This window comes from Bubalus kerabau, chromosome 18 (assembly GCF_029407905.1).
Source record: "Bubalus kerabau isolate K-KA32 ecotype Philippines breed swamp buffalo chromosome 18, PCC_UOA_SB_1v2, whole genome shotgun sequence".
NCBI lineage: Eukaryota > Metazoa > Chordata > Mammalia > Artiodactyla > Bovidae > Bubalus > Bubalus kerabau.
The window spans coordinates 9,542,310-9,561,438 of NC_073641.1; the positions used below are offsets into that span (position 1 = coordinate 9,542,310).

Consider the following 19,129-nt stretch of genomic DNA (forward strand, 5'->3'; position numbering starts at 1 on the left):
TTGGACAATTAATATAGCTCCAGTCCACACGCCTGGCCTCCCTGCTACGTAGTTTAAAAACCATTTACATGGTCCAGTTTGATTTTTGAGTGTTCAGACAGATGGGCTGTTTGAACCCACTGATCCAAGAACACATTTTTGTATATTCCTATGCCTCTTATAAATCAGACCAAAGAAAGGAAGGATGAATGGGCCACTTGTCCATTTCAAGCAATTATCCTGTCTGGCATGGGTGGAGGAGATAATCGAGTCAGCGGAGTGATCAGTGGTTAGTTTTACCAGAGGAAATGTTACGTGTCCAGTGCCAAGCACATCTATCTGACGGCTTTGTCTCTGTATTTTTTTCTCCTTGCTCACGTACACACATACCCTCTTTAATTACTAGCAGAAAACAGTGCATTCTGCACACTTCACAACATCTGTTCAGGCCTTAATTAATCCAACCCTCATGGTCTCCATAGCAACGATGCTTCCCAGGCTCGGTCCCTGCATGCAGAAATCTTCCTCTGAGTAACACAAAATACGACCATTACTGAAATCTGTTTACATTAATTCAAGTGTCAGATATGAGAATTTTGCATGGAGGCTGTTTGCATGGAAAGACAAAGTTATGAAATTGTATTCAGCATCACCTTACTAAAATCAACTGTCTCAAATAGGGAGCACAAGTTAATACTAATTTTTCAAGGTATTGCAAGAAAAAAAAATCCCATTACTGTCTTTATGTTACAAGAAATTTTTGTGCTACAGAAGATTAATGGCCACAGGTACCTTGATGGAGCTTACAGTTATTGTTTGTTGGGCAGTAAGAAGAAACACAAGTGTTAAAAAGAAATTCTTGGGGCGGGGGAGGCTTCCTGAGCTTCTGGACCATAATTAAAAGCCTATTGTTCTTTGCGGGCACCTGCCAAATTTCTCCCCCAATTAGAGCTTGCCAGAAGCAGAGAGGTGCCTTAAGCCTTTCCAAGGAGGCCGTGAAAGCAGCCAAGAGAAACGTCAAGCACATTTCTGAAGAGTCTGTTTCAAGCGCCATGGCCTCTTCAGGTGCTCTCCTTGATGCTGGCTGTGTTTGCGTTTCTGTTTGAAGCTATTATGTTAGAGACAGGAAAAAGAAACACTGATAACTACCCAGAAAACCTGCTCAGACGTCATATGCTCTTGGGGGTGGGTGGTGGTAAAGAGAGCATGGACGAAGGAAGACAGGCATTTGCCCCCAAGTGGCATTTCTGTCCATACCAGCTTCTGTCAATAAATATTTAACTTGAGTAACTTAGATGCTCACAAGAGTAAACAATTGATCAGAGTTCTAACACCTTTCCCCTTCACGGCTTCCTTCTTTGAATAGGGAAACAACACAAAACCCACTAAGGAGGGAGAAGAAAAGAATTTAGACATACTCTCGGGTAAGTAAAAATGCATTTCAGTAGGCAAATCAGACCCTTTTTATGATATACATTAAGATCCCCAGATGAGCCTCTGAGTAAGGAAGGGAACTTCCCAAACCATTCCAAATGACTGGAACTCTATAAGCCTAGAGACATTGGCCCTGGGGATAATGTATCTCCAAATTGAATGAAAGAGGAGTCCTTGAGGAAGTGGGGTTTGGGGCTCCCCACAGGCGTAAGGGCCAGTTCTCTAATGGAATTATGATATCTAATGAAATTAGCAAATGAAAGTGTAGTCCTATCTTCTAAATTCATTCTTTGCTGGCAGACAATTGTCTCTGAGTTTTTTGGCTGTTGTAACTAAAACGTCTGCCTTTCCTCTCTTCAAGAGTTTAGTTGGTAGGGAGACAACTAGGAGTCGGTTAATGGCATGCAGAAGTTTCTGAGCCATGACGCTTCTACAAAACTACTGAACCATGGTCCCCCATCAAGTTATTTCACCCAAAACAATATTCAATCATCAACTTGAAAGAACTGCTTTGAACTCATGAGCCAGAGGCAAAGAAACGGAATGGAAACAGGATCAGGGTTCTAGCTCCTCTTTGAGCTCAGATTTCCAAAGATTTTCCATTCGGTCAGTAAGTCGCATAACAATCTCAGTCTGGGTGCAGCATCGTGGCAGGCTTTGATCATGGACATCTCCCAGGGCAAAGGAGAATGGGCTGTGAAAAACTGAAGCAATGACGCCCCAACTACATCAGATCTTGCACAAGCCCAAGCTTGCCTTCTCTCCATCCCTATCACCAGCCATGGAACCCCGGCTGTCGTTTTCAGAGTGGTTACTGTGCAGCATTTACTGTGCTCGGCTTAACTCAGCTTTCACAACAGCCCTGCAAGATATGGCTATTATTATCCCCATTTCATCTGTAAGCAAATTTAGCTCAGAAGAAAGGTTGCAGGATTATGCAACTCCAAGAGATTCCATTCACCTTGAATTTCCATGAGCAAATTCATACAATGTAAGTGGTGTTGTGCAACCCTGTGGCCCAAGGGAACTGCAGTAAACAGAGCCCAGGTCTGCCTTTTCCCTGCTTCTATCACACTTAGGAGTGGGAGATCTGTGCCTGAGAGGCAGTCGGGAAAGAACGTGCTGGGCTCTTGGTGGGAATCACAAGGTCATCATGGAATCTTTATTTCATGTGTCCCCTCTACTCTTGTTTCTTTTCCATTTTCCACGAAGCCCTAAGTGGAAATGAAAATGGAATGAGGGACAGCATCAGCGTTGATAAAGAAAAAAAGCACGAGGTGGTTAAGACAGTGATGTAGGGAGATCCCACCTCCTCTGAACACACTAAATCGATACCTGCGTGTGTAACAATTGTCTCTGAAAAAGACCTAAAAACTAGCTTAACAGTTCCATTACATTGGAAAACAAGATTAAGGGCTACATGGAGGTGAGATGCGGTCTTGCCCTAAGCCCCCAGCGTGGTGACCCACTATCTAGATGGAACTCACAAACACCTCCCTTAGGAACAAAAGGTTTCTCTCTCACATTAGGCACTTTAAGTTTTGATATCAGCTCTTTAGACTAGTCCCTGAAACATCTGACTTGAAAACCAATGGAACTTAGATCCCCAAGATCCACAGGACAAAACAGGGTCTTCTGTCCATGAAATTCTCCAGGCAATAATACTGGAGTGGGTAGCCATTCCCTTCTGCAGGGGATCTTCCCAACCCAGGGATTAAGAACTCTAGTCTACCTGCATTGCAGGCAGATTCTTTACTGTCTCTGCCACCAAGGAAGCCCCAGAAGACTGGCTTTTACAGCCTCCCTCTCCTCAGGGCCTGTTACAGAAGTAGCCCTTTGAAAAGCCCACCGACTTTCTGTGAAAGAGATTCATTTGCTGATCTAAAAGCCTCAGCCTACACAGCTGAGTCGCATTCTCTTTCTGGATGGGGATGGAGATGCTGACAGGTGCCTCTTACTTGCCCTTCCTCTTCTCCCTCACTAAAGTTGCTGCTGCTGCTGCTAAATCGCTTCAGTCGTGTCCGACTCTGTGCGACCCCATAGACGGCAGCCCACCAGGCTCCCCCGGCCCTGGGATTCTCCAGGCAAGAACACTGGAGTGGGTTGCCATTTCCTTCTCCAATGCAGGAAAGGGAAAAGTCAAAGTGAAGTCACTCAGTCGTGTCCGACTTTTCGCAACCCCATGGACTGAAGGCTACCAGGCTCCTCCGTCCATGGGATTTTCCAGGCAAGAGTACTGGAGTGGGTTGCCATTGCCTTCTCACTAAAGTTGGTGAGGTGCAATTGCTTTTTTCCCTCCTCCCACCCTCGGCCCCCCTAAAGCCACTCCCCTACACAGGCATTCCCCACTGGGTCGCCCCTGGTCTTTGCAGCTGCAGCCCAGGGGAGCAGAGGCAGGAATGCCACCTTTGTGTCCTCCCTCTGCCTGGCTCCAGCTTGCCAGTATCCCGCAGAAAGGAGTTTATACCTTCGTCTGCTGTCCTGGTTTTACACTGTCGTCCAGCAGACACCTCCAGATCACCTGGCTCTCTTGGCCAGCTGGGCTTGTGCTTGCACTCCCACAGCACTGTATACATTTCACTGTGAAGTACTGACACTTTAAAGCTGCTGACTGAGGGTCTGGGTTCCTACCAGCTGAAATCTAGGTGCTGACTAAGGTTCCTTGCCACCCTGGGAGACACTGATAGGTTTCAGCACAGTCTCCACCACTGGGAACCACTAAAAACAAACACGGCTGCTTGGACAATCCCAAAGGTTTGGGAAACAACCCAAAGCTAGGGCAGGTTTGAACAAGAAGTTTCAATCTCCTACGCAAGACCAATTTTTCAAGATCAGGAGAGGTGGCTGTTTCATATATTGTGCAGAAACCCCCCACTCAGGTAAAAGGGAAAAAAAAAAAGAATGTTTCAAAGGAAAGAAAAAGATAAAACCTCAAGAAAACCTTACTGAAATGGAGATAAGAAAATAAAGCAGACAAGCAAAGTGAGTCTCTTCCCCTCCCCCAGCTTTTTTTCCTCCACTTAAAACTCTTCAACTCATCTGAGTCTTCAGTTCATCCCACAGAAGAAATTGACATATTTTCCTGGGTCCCTCTATTCCTATAAGCATCTTCAGGTAGCCCCAAGTAACCCCTTTACTTTCGGCTTCTTGTGGTTTAGGATCTGTAGGTAGACACCCAAGTAGCCTTTTGACCAGAACCCAGTTGCTCTATGGTGGAGGTGGGTGTGGAAGGGCGAGGTGACAGGGTGCCCTCCTTTTGTCTAGCACTTAGCAAGCAAAATCGCTGAGACCCCCAACGTGTGCAGCAGAGAGAGAGCTTGTTCTTAAGGCAGCCGAGCGAGAAGACTGAGGAGTGTATCTCAAGTGTGCCTCCTAGAAAAACAAGCTGCTGGGGAGTTGGGGTATTTATGGGATAACAAATAATCATGGGGAGCGTGGGGAAAGGATGGGAAAAGGTGCGGTAATCCTGGTTTTGCTCAGGTGTAACTGAGCTCCAGGGCTCTGCACGTTCTAAAATGGAGGCACTTAACACAAACTGAGGGTGGAGTTTTCAGCCCTTGGCTGATGAAAGGTCACAAAGCAGACACTCACGCATGCCCAGTTGGAGGGTCGTGGGCCTATCCAGTCTTAACCAGCTCAGCTTCAACTAGACACAGCTGACTCCAACTCCTGGAAAACAACTTGTTTAGGCAAATCTCTTCTTGTTTAGGCTCCGTGCCTCTTGGAGGACATGCAGGTTTTTTGTAGATGACCTGGATTAGTGAAGGCAGGTGAAGTGGATTTGAATAACGATTTCCCCAGGGTTTCAGCAGCCCTCCATCAGGTGGCTTTCTATGGCACCTGATCAAGTACCAAGTTCAGAGAGACATGTCCCTGTTTCCCCACAACTTGTACTAGAGTGCTTGAAAGAGGCCAAAGTAGATGGATTTTTCCCTGACTATTTTGATCGCGAGGGGAGGAATTCCTTCTGCAGCGCCTCCAAATATATGTTAGATTTGTCTTTTCTTTTGTACCTCTGGACTTTTGCTTGGGTTTCCCCTCCTTGCCTGGAATGTCTTTTCCTCACCCTCTAACTCTCTACTTATCCTTCAAGCCTCAGGCATCTTCTGCTTTAGGACAACTTCCTCCATTCTATATGGTCCATGCTAAGTCACTTCAGTCATGTCAGGACTCCTTGTGATCCTATGGACTGTAGCCTGCCAGGTTCCTCTGTCCATGGGGATTCTCTAAGCAAGAATACTAGAGCAGGTTGCCATGCCCTCCTCCAGGGGATCTTCCCCACCCAGGGATCAAACCTGTGTCTCCTGCAGCTCCTGCTCTGCAGGCAAATTCTTTACCACTGTGCCACCAGGGAAGCCCCTTTCTAAATATTACTGGCCCCCAACATACCCTTTCTCTGAGCTCCCATAGCAATCTGTGTATCTCTTTTCATGTGTTTGTCTTCAACAGTTTTCAGGCTTGTTCATCTTTGCCTGCTTCTAACAGATTGTTTAGTCTTTAGCAGACAGTCAATAAATGTTTATTGAGCAAGTTGAATGGAAGCTTAGAGATGCTAACCTTATGAAGCCTTAGTCCGCTCTTACTACTGGAAATCTTCAGACTCCTGACCCTTCAGTGTTTCCGGCTATGCAGGTACAATCTGCCTAAGGACTGACCAATTATTAATGGAGCATGTGATATGATAATAGCCAGAATATGTTGTGATTATTATGCCCCAGGCTCTGTTATAAGCACATTGCATAATCATTTAATTCTCACAATTCCATAAGGTAATCATCCCAGTGTTTTTTTAATGAGGAAGCTTAAGACCTAGAGAGTTGAAGAGATAGGCCAAGGACACAGCCAGGAAATGGATCGTCCAACTCCAGAATTGATAATCCTCTCTCATTAAGACAGAGCTGGTTGAACCTTAATAATTTCAGTTTGATTCCAAGTTTGAACAGTAAGTCCTACCTAGGTCACAGAAAGGAATACCTAACTCCTTTTCATTTTTTTGTAATCCCATGATTTCACCTTGTTCACCTTCTTCATTTCATATTTTCCTATATACACCACCTCCTCTGCAGCGAGTATTTTTAGTCTTTTCTGAATTGTGAGTGGGCTAGAGAGTGTTACAGGACTCCAACAATTATGCAGTCCTGATGAAGTACAGAGAAGCTTGGACTGCAAATGAGATGCACATGAATATATGAAGCTTGGAAGGGACAGGGCAGAAATGCTGCTTTCATTCTACAACGAATCTTTAAAGGGATGACGGTTTCCTTTAAGATCTTCAGTAGGTGGGAAATGTTCTTTGAGGGCACCTTTTTATGATGCTGAGAAACAGGGTGGTCTTCTCCTAAGATGAGTGAAACTGTATTTGGAGTCACAGGGTGAATTCCACTGTGAACTGAGCTCATTACATAGTGAGGATAAAGTGGAAAGGAAAAACTTATCAAGAAAGCATTGAGAGTTAGATTCAGTTGACAAGTCATAATATTAAATTTAAAAATTAGCAAGAGGAACCAATGAATAGAGATATATCAAATGATGCCAAAGCTTTCCCTGTGTGACTACCCAAAGTCCCATAGTTTGCAGGGCTTGAAAATCAACTGAGCACATGTATTTTTAAAGAACTCTATGGGGATTTTGAACATCTTTACCTATTTTCACATATGGTTATTTCCATATCCTCTGTCAGGAAAAAAGGAAAGATATTTATAGTTATTGGAGCAAGGATTTAGACTGAAATATCTATAAGATTTTTATTCAAAGGATAGGAAATTCTGGAATAGACATTATTGGAGAGAGAGGGAAGATAGATTTTTTTCTCTCTAGATGCCTGAGGAATAGAACATGCATCTTGTCATTTAGAAGTTCATCTTGGAGATGAAGTGACTGATTAAAATTTTAATAAGACATATCCATCTGTGAAAATTAGTCTCTGAATGTAATATGATTGTGACTAAAATGGCCAGAAGCAGTATTGAATGTCTGGGTGAGTTTAGTACTTCTCCTTTATTTTCATTTTTAATAAGGGGAGGTTGTGTTTGAGGGTGATGTATATATTTTACAATGGCTCAACACAATTTAAAAATTTCAAAGTGAAAGGCTGAGGTAAAAGATATTTATTGACACTGACCAAAATATATACAAATACTTGTGAAGAACAAACTGAAAACATTTCTTGGTTTATTTTCTCACAAAAGACTCCTATTACCCTGAAGGCAAGATGTGCCAACGTTCCTTTGTGGAAAAGCACATTCCGGCAGCAAGTTCCACCAAGAGGGCAGCCTTTATCCTTGAACCACTGCAGGGCAGAGGTCCTTCCGGTGAGTGGTTGTCCTTGGTGCTTCCGGAGCTGGTGGAGACAGGGCCAGGTGACGGAAGCAAGGTCATGACTAAAGCCTCGCTGCAGTAATAAAATTTCATTACTGAAGTTTTACATCATACTGGTTTGTTGGGGCTCTGCCTCTGGGCTGTGTTGAAAGAGAATGCTGAACTGTGACTTGAAAGACCACAAGCATTAAGACCTAGAAAGTGCACCTGAAAAGGCTCTGGCCCAGGTCCTAAGTGTCCAGATTGTGTCCGTAGCAGAGCGGCCAGCTGGTTAGGACAGGTGCCCAGACAGGGACTCCTTGGTTGCATGCGGACTGTTGCAACTCTCCACCATGACTGACTCCTTTGATGTCCCAAGACTAGCCAAGAAAAGATTTTTCCTACATCTTTCTCTGCCTTTGAGGCCCCTGAGGGCACTCTCCCTAACCAGCTTCCATGATTGTGAAAGTCTGCCCATTATATTACTCTTTCCATCCAAAGTGCTTCATCTCGATCTTAAGAGGCATTCCAAAAACCAGATGACCCAGTAGAGAACACTATGTGGGATTCTACTCTAGGGTTCCAATAACTTTGAAATTTTTCCTGCTTATCTAAAGTCAATTTCTCCTCCAGAAATCTGAAATTAGGTGTGATAAGTTAATGATGATACACAGTTGTTTCAATAATTTAATTATTAGACTCATGCCCCTCAAATAAACCTGCACAAAATATTAAACATTACTCCTAAAGTACTTTGGACAGTCACACACATCAAGAGAGGAAAAAAAAAGAAATCTCCCCAAAATGCCAGTATGTTGTCTCATTTGGAAAAATAACAACACAATTAGAGGTAAACAATATTTTCTTCTGCTCCATTTCCAGTTTCCCCATCTTGTCTGGTCACTCTCTGTAGATTTAGCTTTTCTTCTGCTATAAACGTCTGCAGCCGAGGGCCGTGTGGATTTGAGTCATGGAGGGGTGGGTATGCAGTCTGAGAGATGTTCAAATCTGCAACAGACAGAAAGCACAGGTCACAGGAGAGTCAGGTTGAGACCCACAAGGCAGGTGACACTATGAATCAGAGACGGAGCCCTCAAAGGCTGGGCAATACCGTGCCCACAGAGCCAGCCATGGAGAGAATGGCGGAGTCCCCTGAGAAAGGAACAAAACAGATATCTTGTGATTTAATAAAAATCATTAAAATCTTTGGTTGGGTGTACAAACATCTCCTGAGCCAAAAAAAAATCTTTACAAAATACTCCCAGTAAAATGTGAAACAAATAAAGACTTGTCACCATTTGTAAGCTGATCAAACACCACACCTGCTGAGAAAGGGGTCCCAGGTATTTTTGAAAAGGGGTTCAATGTCCTAGAAATACAGTATCTACTCTGGCTATGTGCAATAAGCCATATCTGCCTCTGCAAGGATCTTCCCTCACAGTATCTCAAAGTCAAGAACTGACTAGAAGACTCAAATAATGTACCTGGGATTTTCCTGATGTGGGTGAGAGGCAGGGAGAAAGGACATGAAGGACGGAGACCCTGCAGCCTCACCAATATGCAAATCTGTTAACACCCCACGAATCACTTAGCAAGAGTAGCCAGGTTCCTGGGGAAAATCATTTCAATATCAACTCTAACTGGGTTTGTTATTTTTCTGGTTACCTAGCAACAGCAGGGCATAATCTATTTTCCCCTTTTCTGATTAAACTCTCTCATACATGGTTTAAAGGGAAGGCAAAGCGGGGGACGGTGGAGGAGGTGATTTGAAAAAACTAAAAGCACAGCTCTTGCTACAAACCATGTTCTGTGGATTGCGCCACTGACCACCCTCCCCGAAGCTTGACTATGTGGCAAAATTACAAATAACCAGTTTCAAGAGGAGCAAAAAGCAGAGTAGACATGGAAACCCAGGTGGGGAAAATGCGGAGCCCTGAGGCCCACCTGTTCTTTTTTCAGCCATTAACAAGAGGTCATTATAATCCTTGCCACATTTTACTGAAAGCCTCTATTATTTACATGGATACACATAACTGCCACTATTCTAATGATAAAAATGCTTGTAATTTTTACCCTCCTGACAAGGATCTTTGGTTATTAGAGAAGGCAGGAAGCAAGGCCTGGCTGCAATGAAGAGCTAAATGTCCTCACAAGGCTCCATCTTCAGGGAGGCGGTTTCCTTTGCTACACCCCCTTTTCTCACTTCTAACAGGAGGCAGGGCCAATGGAGAGGGGAAGCCGGGGCCACAGGAAGTAGACACAGGTCACCTGGAGCAGCTGACCTTTGCCTCCAGGCCAGCTGAGGAGGATCCTGCGGGGAGGCAGAAGGAGAAGAGGGGAAGGGGAGGGAAGGGAGAAGGAAGGAAGGAGGGGCAGGAAGGGGTTGGAGACAGGAGGGGAGACTACTCCATAGCTCTGCCCAAAGGTTCAGACCATTCCTGACTCTAGGTATCAATGGGACACTAAGAAAACGATCCATTTACATTGAGGTGACTCGATTCTCCTGACCTTGATTCCAAATCCTGTACCTCAAATACAGGGTATTCATTCACTACTAAAAACATAACTACTGAAAATACCTCTAAATCCACCCTGTGTACAGGGCCTTCTCCAGGTAGGGGAGCTGTTCCAAGCTGTTTACAGTCATTATCCCCTTAAGCCTCCAAATGTCATCACCCACAATTTACAGATTGGGAAGCTGAGGCTCAGACTAGTTAACTTCTTGTCCACCATGCAGCTAAGGGAAGTAATCCAGAATGGAACTCAGAAGTCCATTGCCACATGTTCATCTGCTCAAGACTCTCATGGTCCTCATTCCTCGTTGTGCTGGAAATGACCTGACAATCTTTGCTGAATTAAGACACCCTGGATGTTTAATGTGTAATCTCCCTAAGGACCACATTTTGAAGAGTCACTTACCAAAAAAAAAAAAAAAAAAAGGAAAGAAAGAAAAACACATTCTGAGCTCCTCAAAACTGACATAGTAATTATTATAAAATTAGGGACCTCTCTCATTTAATCAGGTAAACCCCAGGCAATGAGTTCACTATCAGGGCAATATAAATCAACCTAGAATGTTCTTCCGCCTATGCCTGTCTGAGGTCATCACACATTTTCACAATTTCAGCTCCTGGTCCCAGCCCTTAAAACCATTTCACCTCTAAAAATAAATATTCTAGTTAAACTACTGATGTTGTACATCATATACAACCTAAAAAACAAAAACGCACCTCAAAACTTGAACCTAGCAGATGCTGACAGATTGCAGAACAATTCACTTAGGCCACAGACCACAGCACTGTCTCCTGGCCCACAGAAGGTGCAGCCAGGGCACAAGAGGCACTGCATGGAGGATGAACAATCATCCATTGAACGAGGCCGTTGGGAAGTGATGGCTGACAAATGCGACACAGCAGGGCAAACGGAAGCCCCTGATCCACATACGTTTCCCTCTCGGGTACGAAACATGCAGCGAAGAATCCAAAATACTGGTGAGTCTAGGTATCTGGGAAGTCCCCGTCATGGTTTCAAGAGAAGACTTGTTCAAAAAGAGCCAAAGAACCAAATACATATCAGAAAGAATTCTTTTATCTTAAATTGTAGGCTCCAGTTCAGGAAGACAGAGAACAAAGAATAAACATGGGTGGTGGGAGGGAGATTTTTTCATTTGTGAGTAAAGGGGGTATAGAGGTATTTTTCATCAGAACTTTTTCAAGCAAGAATAAAAATACAGGAAAAAACATCTTCTGGACCCTAAAGTGAATGAATGGCCCACGTTGAAATCCCAGATGTATTAAGGTTATGCTGTATATCACCTGGAGGGGAACTCAATTTCCTTCTTCATGTTCCTTCTTGGTTTCTACCTGAACTATTTAGGCAAGGTCAGACACTCTGTGTTTGAAATTAGAAACCATGCCACGATTTCTGATTTTATTACTCCATTTCAACCCTGAAAGAATCCTAGCCCAGCAACTGTATATTTCTCAAGGTCAGCCACCTTTTTCCACACGTTCCACCCTAGAGAGTATGATCACCATGTAGAACCCTAAACTGAAAAAACATTTGTTAAAGTAAAACCACTCTGATTTAGAAAGCAGGATTCTTGGGGAGTAGAATTAATCATCCAGTTTTATTTGTGATCAAAATGCCTATAAATTACTGGAAATAGAAATATTACTTCATTTTTTAAAATAAGCAGGGAAATATTAATACAATCATAATTTGGTCAACTAAAAACCAAATGCTATTATGATGAAATAAAACGTCAAACTCTAAAGAACATTTTAATCTATACAACTGTCTCTCTTCAATGACATAAAAGAAATAATTTGATCCTTATCATACCTCTGGAAACTCAACAGAGTGAACATACAGTCAGTTCAGTTCAGTCACTCAGTCGTGTACGACTCTTTGCGACCCCATGGGTTGCAGCACGCCAGGCCTCCCTGTCCATCACTAACTTCCGGAGTTTACCCAAACTCATGTCCATTGAGTTGGTGATATCCAACCATCTCATCCTCTGTTGTCCCCTTCTCCTCCTGCTTTCACTCTTGCCCAGCATCAGGGTCTTTTCTAATGAGTCAGTTCTTCTCATCAGGTAGCCAAAGTATTGGAGTTTCAGCTTCAACATCAGTCCTTCCAATGAATATTCAGGACTGATTTTCTTTAAGATGGACTGGCTGGATCTCCTTGCAGTCCAAGGGTCTCTCAGGAGTCCTCTGCAACACCACAGTTCAAAGCATCAATTCTTCAGCAATCAGCTTTCTTTATAATCCAACTCTCACATCCATACATGACTACTGGAAAAACCATAGCTTTGACTAGATGGACCTTTGTTGGCAAAGTAATGACTCTGCTTTTTAATATGCTAAGTTGGTCATAGCTTTTCTTCCAAGGAGCAAGTGTCTTTTAATTTCATGGCTGCAGTCACCATCTGCAGTGATTTTGGAGCCCCCCAAATAAAGTCTGTTTCCATTGTTCCCCCGTCTATTTGCCATGAAGTAATGGGACCGGATGCCATGATCTTAGTTTTTGGAATGCTGAGTTTTAAGCCAACTTTTTCACTCTCCTCTTTCACTTTCAACAAGAGGCTCTTTAGTTCTTCACTTTCTGCCATAATGGTGGTGTCATCTATGTATCTGAGGTTACTGATATTTCTCCCGGCAATCTTGATTCCAGGTTGTGCTTCATCCAGCCTGGCATGTTTGCATGATGTATTCTGCATATAAGTTAAATAAGCAGAGTGACAATATACAGCCTTGATGTACTCCTTTCCCAATTTGAAACCAGTTCTAACTGTTGCTTCTTGACCTGCCTACGGATTTCTCAAGAGGCAGGAAAGGTGGTCTGGTATTCCCATCTCTTTCAGAATTTTCCACAGTTTGTGGTGATCCACACAAAGTCTTTGGTGTAGTCAATAAAGCAGAAGTAGATGTTTTTCTGGAACTCTCTTGCTTTCTTGATGATCCAACTGATGTTGGCAATTTGATCTCTGGTTCCTCTGCCTTTTCTAAAACCAGCTTGAACATCTGGAAGTTCACAGTTCACGTATTGCTGAAGCCTGGCTTGAAGAATTTTGAGCATTACTTTGCTAGCGTGTGAGATGAGTGTAATTGTGCAGCACTTTGAACATTCTTTGGCATTGCCTTTCTTTGAGATTGGAATGAAAACTGATCTTTTCCAGTCCTGTGGCTACTGCTGAGTTTTCCAAACAATGAGTGAACATTATTAGCCTTAAAATAAGAACAAATAAGCTGAAACACATCAAAGCCTAAACCAAGTGAAGGAGTATAATCTTGGTGTATGGGCTTCCCTGGTAGAGAATCTGCCTGCAATGAAGGATACCTGGGTTTGATCCCTGGGTTGGGAAGATCCCCAGAGGAGGACATGGCAATCCACTCCAGTATTCTTGCCTGGAGAATCCCATGGACAGAGGAGCCTGATGGGCTACAGTCCATGGGGTTACAAAGAGTTGAAAATGACTCAGCAACTAAGCACACATATGGTTTTTTCCTATTTAGCTGAAATTTTCTTCATAGCCTAAAACTTCATCCTTCACAAGAAATTTCCTTAGACTTCTTGTAGGGTCTATGTCAGCCTTCTCATGAAGTTTCTAAAAATTATAAATGCCAACATTTTGGCAGGTGCTATCCACTTTGTCTTATGGGTGGGAAGCAGAAAATGCCCAGGCCATGGGGTTGCAAGATGCACTGATACTCAGAGACAGTTCTTCAAACACCTCCATTTTTAGCCCTTTGTTGCAACCTGTTGGTTGACATTTGAAGTAATCATTTCACTCTGCTCACCTGCTATTGGAATTTCAAACTGTTAAGGAAGAGAACATGGGATCTGGGACAACATATAATCTTAGGGATCAGCTCCTGAAAAGCTGACACAAGCCAGAAGGAAAATCAGCCTTCCCTCCAACAGTCCCTCATTATCATTATTCTTATGAGCCCACAGGATAATCAGTTATTTTTAAGACCAGACAGTAATGTCAAGGTATAAAATGCAACCATGTCTCACACTGGAAATGAATGAAGTGCTTCCCAAGCTGAGACATGATCTTTTACAGCACAAGTTAAAATGTAACCTTGGGCAAGTCACTTCTGCCCTCTGGACTTCAGTTCATGAACGACGGAACCAAAATCATTCAGCCCTATATTGTGGGAGAATTTTTTCATCTGTTTTGGCTCAGTAATGCACCAAATACTATTCTAGAATTGCAACAAATGGATGCATTTCTCAACTGCTTTCTACTCAAGGAATACAAATTTATTACCTTACTGCTGCTGCTGCTAAGTCGCTTCAGTCATGTCCGACTCTGTGCGACCCCATAGACGGCAGCCCACCAGCCTCTCCCGTCCCTGGGATCCTCCAGGCAAGAACACAGGAGTGGGTTGCCATTTCCTTCTCCAATGCATGAAAGTGAAAAGTGAAAGTGAAGTCGCTCAGTCGTGTCCAACTCTTAGCAACCCCATGGACTGCAGCCTTCCAGGCTCCTCCATCCATGGGATTCTCCAGGCAAGAGTACTGGAGTGGGGTGCCATTGCCTTCTCCTTAAGTTGCATTTAAAAGAATGTTTTTAGGGTAATTTCCAGACCTATGTCCCATCCTTCTACTTTTAATCTTCCTAACAACATGTATTTGAATTGAGCACAAATAGCCCTCAGAGTATAGTATTTGGAAAGCTACCTAATAAGTGGAAGATAAGTTCCACGGTCAAACTCTACACTTGATCTTCCCTTCTATGAACAGCAAACCTAAGAGTAACTCGTCATAAAGAACAGAGTTGTCTATTGTTTTAAAATATTTAATTCAAGTAGTCTTTGCCTTTTTCTGGATTTTCTGAACAGAAGAGCATTTAAAATCCTGATAATTTTTAAAGACAAGCTTTGTTTCAATTTAAAAGCACCAGTATAACTTCCATCGTAAACATTAACTCTCTAGGTCTGAATTTAGCTCCCCATTACCTGTCAGCCAGGCAGCAAGCAGCTCAGTGCTACAAAAGCAGGTTGAATCGATACTGGGATCATTGGTGATGCCATGTCAGCTTTCTCATGTCTTATCCCATTCCATTCTCCAACAAGACTCACAAAACAGAGTTTCATGTCCTCTGGGTCTTGGCTCCGTTCTTATTTATTTTAATGAAGTGTTCTGACTTATACTCCTTATTACCGTATCCCTTGTGTGTGTTCCTAAAATCAAAATTCACACTTTCCCAGAATAACACCACTTCAAAAAGAATTGTGATTCATGTTCTAAGTCTGAATAAGCTGTATTCCCCATTTAATGACCGATTCATGCTTGTTCTGCAAAACATTTAAAAAATTGTTTCCTGATGGCATTACTGGCAGTCACTATTTTTTTCTCATGAGCACTAATGCACAGCATTTTCCTTCTAATGGAAAACACTTATTGTACAAAACTCAAGGTGTCCTCAGAGTGGAAGAAAATCGGTCTCTCTCACTAATTGTGCTCAACTGCATTTTCCATAGCGAGCCACAAACAACATGTAGGCATCTGGCATAAAAACCAATTTGGAGCTGATATCTGAAGGCAAAGACCCAGTGAGTACTATGATTCCCTTTATTACTCCTCATATACCAATACTGCACTGGAAATAAAATAACTGAAGTGTGCTCTGGGAGGGGAGGGTGTGCACATGAATGCGTGTGGTGTACACGTGTAAATCTGTAACATAAGAAAGCAAACTGAAAAAATTTTAAGTTGTGACTGTTAGAGTTGGGCTTTATTTTCTTACCGGTAATTAACATATTAGGAATTCTAAGTTGGTTATGTAGATTACACTGACAAAAAGCACAGAAACTTAAGCAATCAATGTAATGAAGATAAAACCATATAAACACAAGACGCATTATGGTATGTCAGTTCTCTGTGTGAACTGTGGCTTGCTCTTAGCCTAGAAGGGTGCCCATGTTACCGAGTCTTGACCTTAACATCAGAAAGCCTCACAGGAGGATGGGACAAGCGCCTCCACCTTTCCCTCTTCTTTGAGATGCATTTCAAGGTGTGTTTCTCTAATCAGGATACTAATAGGTATTACTGATAAAAGAATATAGTGATCAAGCAAGTTGATGAAACTTGAAACTTAATCAAGTTTCTTTACTGACAGACTCCTCAGAGCTTCAATAGGCTCACCTGTATTATAAATTTCTAAGAGGGAAAAACTGTATGTGGCAGGCCTCGAACTCAGGGAGATTTTTCTCCCAGTGTACTTCGCAGTGCTGTGTTCTGTGTAGTACACGTGGGGGAATGGTGTACTAGAGAGTAATAAGTCTATTAAACACCACGAAAGGAAAAGACAATAAATGACCAACATGCAAGATAAATCAGGGGTGGGAAGCTGGAAATAGGTGAGACTTTCCAAATTCAGAAACTCTGCACCCTGTACATAATGTCTGTTTGAGGACTCAATCATCATCAACAGTTCCTAAAAGCATTTGGAAAAGAGCTGATGGGGAATGTTTTAATGGATGGATCAAGCTGGCAGCACCTGAACCCATGCGTCAATCTTAATCAGAAAAACAGATATACCAAGCCTCCTAATAGGATGCAAGAGGAAATAATTCAACATATACAATATAGGAAGTAGACAACTCCATCTATGAAGATTTTTTTCATGTCAAAAAATAAAGATTGTATCTAGTCAAGTATCCAATATCTATTCCCAACTACCAGTTTACATCAGGAAATACAGAGACAGAAGATTATGTTAAGTGACACCACAGGGATGCAGTCAGCAAAACCCAGAACATAGCAAGTTCTTCAGAAAATACAACTTTTTCAGAAGAAAAGTCTTTTCAGCAAATATACAACCCAGTCTTTTCAACAAATTGTAAGATTATTATTTTTTTAAAGGTGAGGGAACTTTAGATTAAAAAAGACTTGAAAGATATACAAACCAGATGCAATATATGCAATTATTTGGATCCCAGTTCAAACAAAGGGAAAAAATGGAGATAATCAGAGAAATTCAAGTACTCAGAGTATGATTTTAAGTAAAAAATGTTAAATTTCTTAAGGTGTAATAATGATACTGCAGTGACATTTAAAAAGATAAAGAAAGAAAGAGTATATATCTTCTGGAGAAAGATACTGAAGTATTTTTAGATGAAATGATAGGACGTCCTGGATTTGCTTAAGATAACCTAACATAAGAGGACAGAGAAAAGGTCATCAATGAACCAGACTGGCTATCGGTAATTATTAATTCATTAAATGATTCTCTCTACTTTTGTATTTGTTTCATGATCAATTTTTTTAAAGTCCATAGTCTTTCATGAAAATGTTAGCTGCTCAGTCATGTCTGAGTCTTTGCCACCTCATGGACTGTAGCCCACCAGGCTCCTCTGTCCATGGAATTCTCTAGGCAAGAATATTGGAGTGGGTAGCCATTCCCTTCTCCAGGAGATCTTCCTGACTCAGCCATCAAACCCAGGTCTCCTGTATTGCAGGCAGATTCTTTACTGGCTAAGCCACCAGGGAAGCCCATATACTTGGATTATAAATGAGTCTCTGTTATTCTAATAGCATAGCTTCATATATCTGATATAAACAGAATACTATGGTAATAAATTAGATGTCTCTTCTGGATGTGAAATATCTCTAGATCAATTTTATTACAACTGTATGACAAGTCATTGGCAAGTGCTGGGTAGGGATTTATATCTATTTAGAAAGATAAACAATTTCTATGTACCTGTTCCATAAAATAGATGAGGTTCATTTGAGTTTAACAGCTCCCTATAAAAACTAATACAGATTCAGATATGGTCTTCACTCCTGTCTAGAAAATCTAACATCTCCTAGTGAAATATAATTCAGAAAAGATTTCATTTTATATCCTTGGTCCATTTGTCCATGGCAATAATTGATAAGGTTCATTTGGAATTTGGATTCCTATTCTTTAGCCTTCTAAAAGATTAAAAAGCTTAATTAAAATTTTTTTAAGAGTTAAAAATTAAAAAGCAATATTTTTTAAAAAATCAGAACTAAAAGTTGTACATCTAGTCCAACAATATCAAAGTTAATTTCAGTTCCTAATGATAGTAAATGTCAATATATATTGTCAAATGAATTAGTGAATTAGTGAATACCTTATTCAAAAATTCTGTCTACTCTAATTAGATTTGTGGGAATCACCAATTTGGAATTCTTATATTTAGAAAATACCTTACAATTTCATTTATTCTAATCCTCATCTTCTCAGTAGGAATCAAGTTGAAAATGGAATCAAGATAGAACTGCATAATAGAACTTCTCTCTTTAAGCCACTAACATTATTTGACTTTGAGTCAAACATTCAATGCAATTCAAAACTTCACACCAATCCAAAATGGTAGGTGTGATATGGAATATGGAAAAGAGAGCCTAAAACAGAGGCAAACCTAACTTGAAAACAAAACCCAACTCAGGAACACAAGAAGCTGAACACAAGAAAGCATCTACGCACCACAATAAACAATCTTTTAAAATGTAGTTTAAAAATATTTCAGCCACCAAATAAGTTTCCATAAAATAGGAACTATAACAGAACAATAAAAAACTCCTAGAAGTTAAAAATTTGCTAGCTGAATTTTTTTTTTAAATCAATGAAATATTAGAAGGTTAAGGGCAAGAAAATCTCCCAGGAAGTAGAACAAGAACATGAAGAAATAGAAATGAATAGAAAAAACAAAACAGAAAAATCAGAGGCTCTAAGAGATTTAATTTATAACCAGAGAGTTCCAGTAAGCTGAAGACTAGCCCAGTTTTTTAAGGAAGAAAATGTCACAGACTCAAAGGAAATAACAGTATATTTCTCAACGGAAAGAACCTAATGAGTAACTAGTAAAAATGATTTTAATAAAAGACTACACTAAGGCATATTATAAAATTCATCCAGGAATGAATAAAG

The 19,129-nt window shown here is 41.5% G+C and overlaps 1 protein-coding gene and 1 long non-coding RNA gene across 9 annotated transcripts in view; both read right to left on the bottom strand.

Annotated features, from left to right (window-relative positions):
• Nucleotides 1–227: 227 nt before the first annotated feature.
• On the bottom strand, nt 228–4,764 carry LOC129633003 (uncharacterized). 2 transcript variants are annotated; one of them, XR_008704796.1, is made up of 2 exons: nt 3,881–4,764; nt 228–2,627 (listed from the first exon to the last, which is right to left on the bottom strand). It is a non-coding gene; the product is annotated as an uncharacterized LOC129633003 (long non-coding RNA). The 2 variants fall into 2 exon arrangements; XR_008704795.1 differs by having other exon boundaries at nt 3,146–4,764.
• Nucleotides 4,765–7,505: 2,741 nt separating this feature from the next.
• ARHGEF28 (Rho guanine nucleotide exchange factor 28) overlaps nt 7,506–19,129 on the bottom strand; it is a 346,823-nt gene continuing 335,199 nt past the window's right edge. For all 7 annotated transcript variants that reach the window (XM_055554799.1, XM_055554792.1, XM_055554797.1 and 4 more), the window contains exon 36: nt 7,506–8,718. In XM_055554799.1, the coding sequence (XP_055410774.1) occupies nt 8,555–8,718 (164 nt within the window). In that variant the 3' untranslated portion in view covers nt 7,506–8,554. The remainder of the gene's footprint in view (nt 8,719–19,129) is intronic.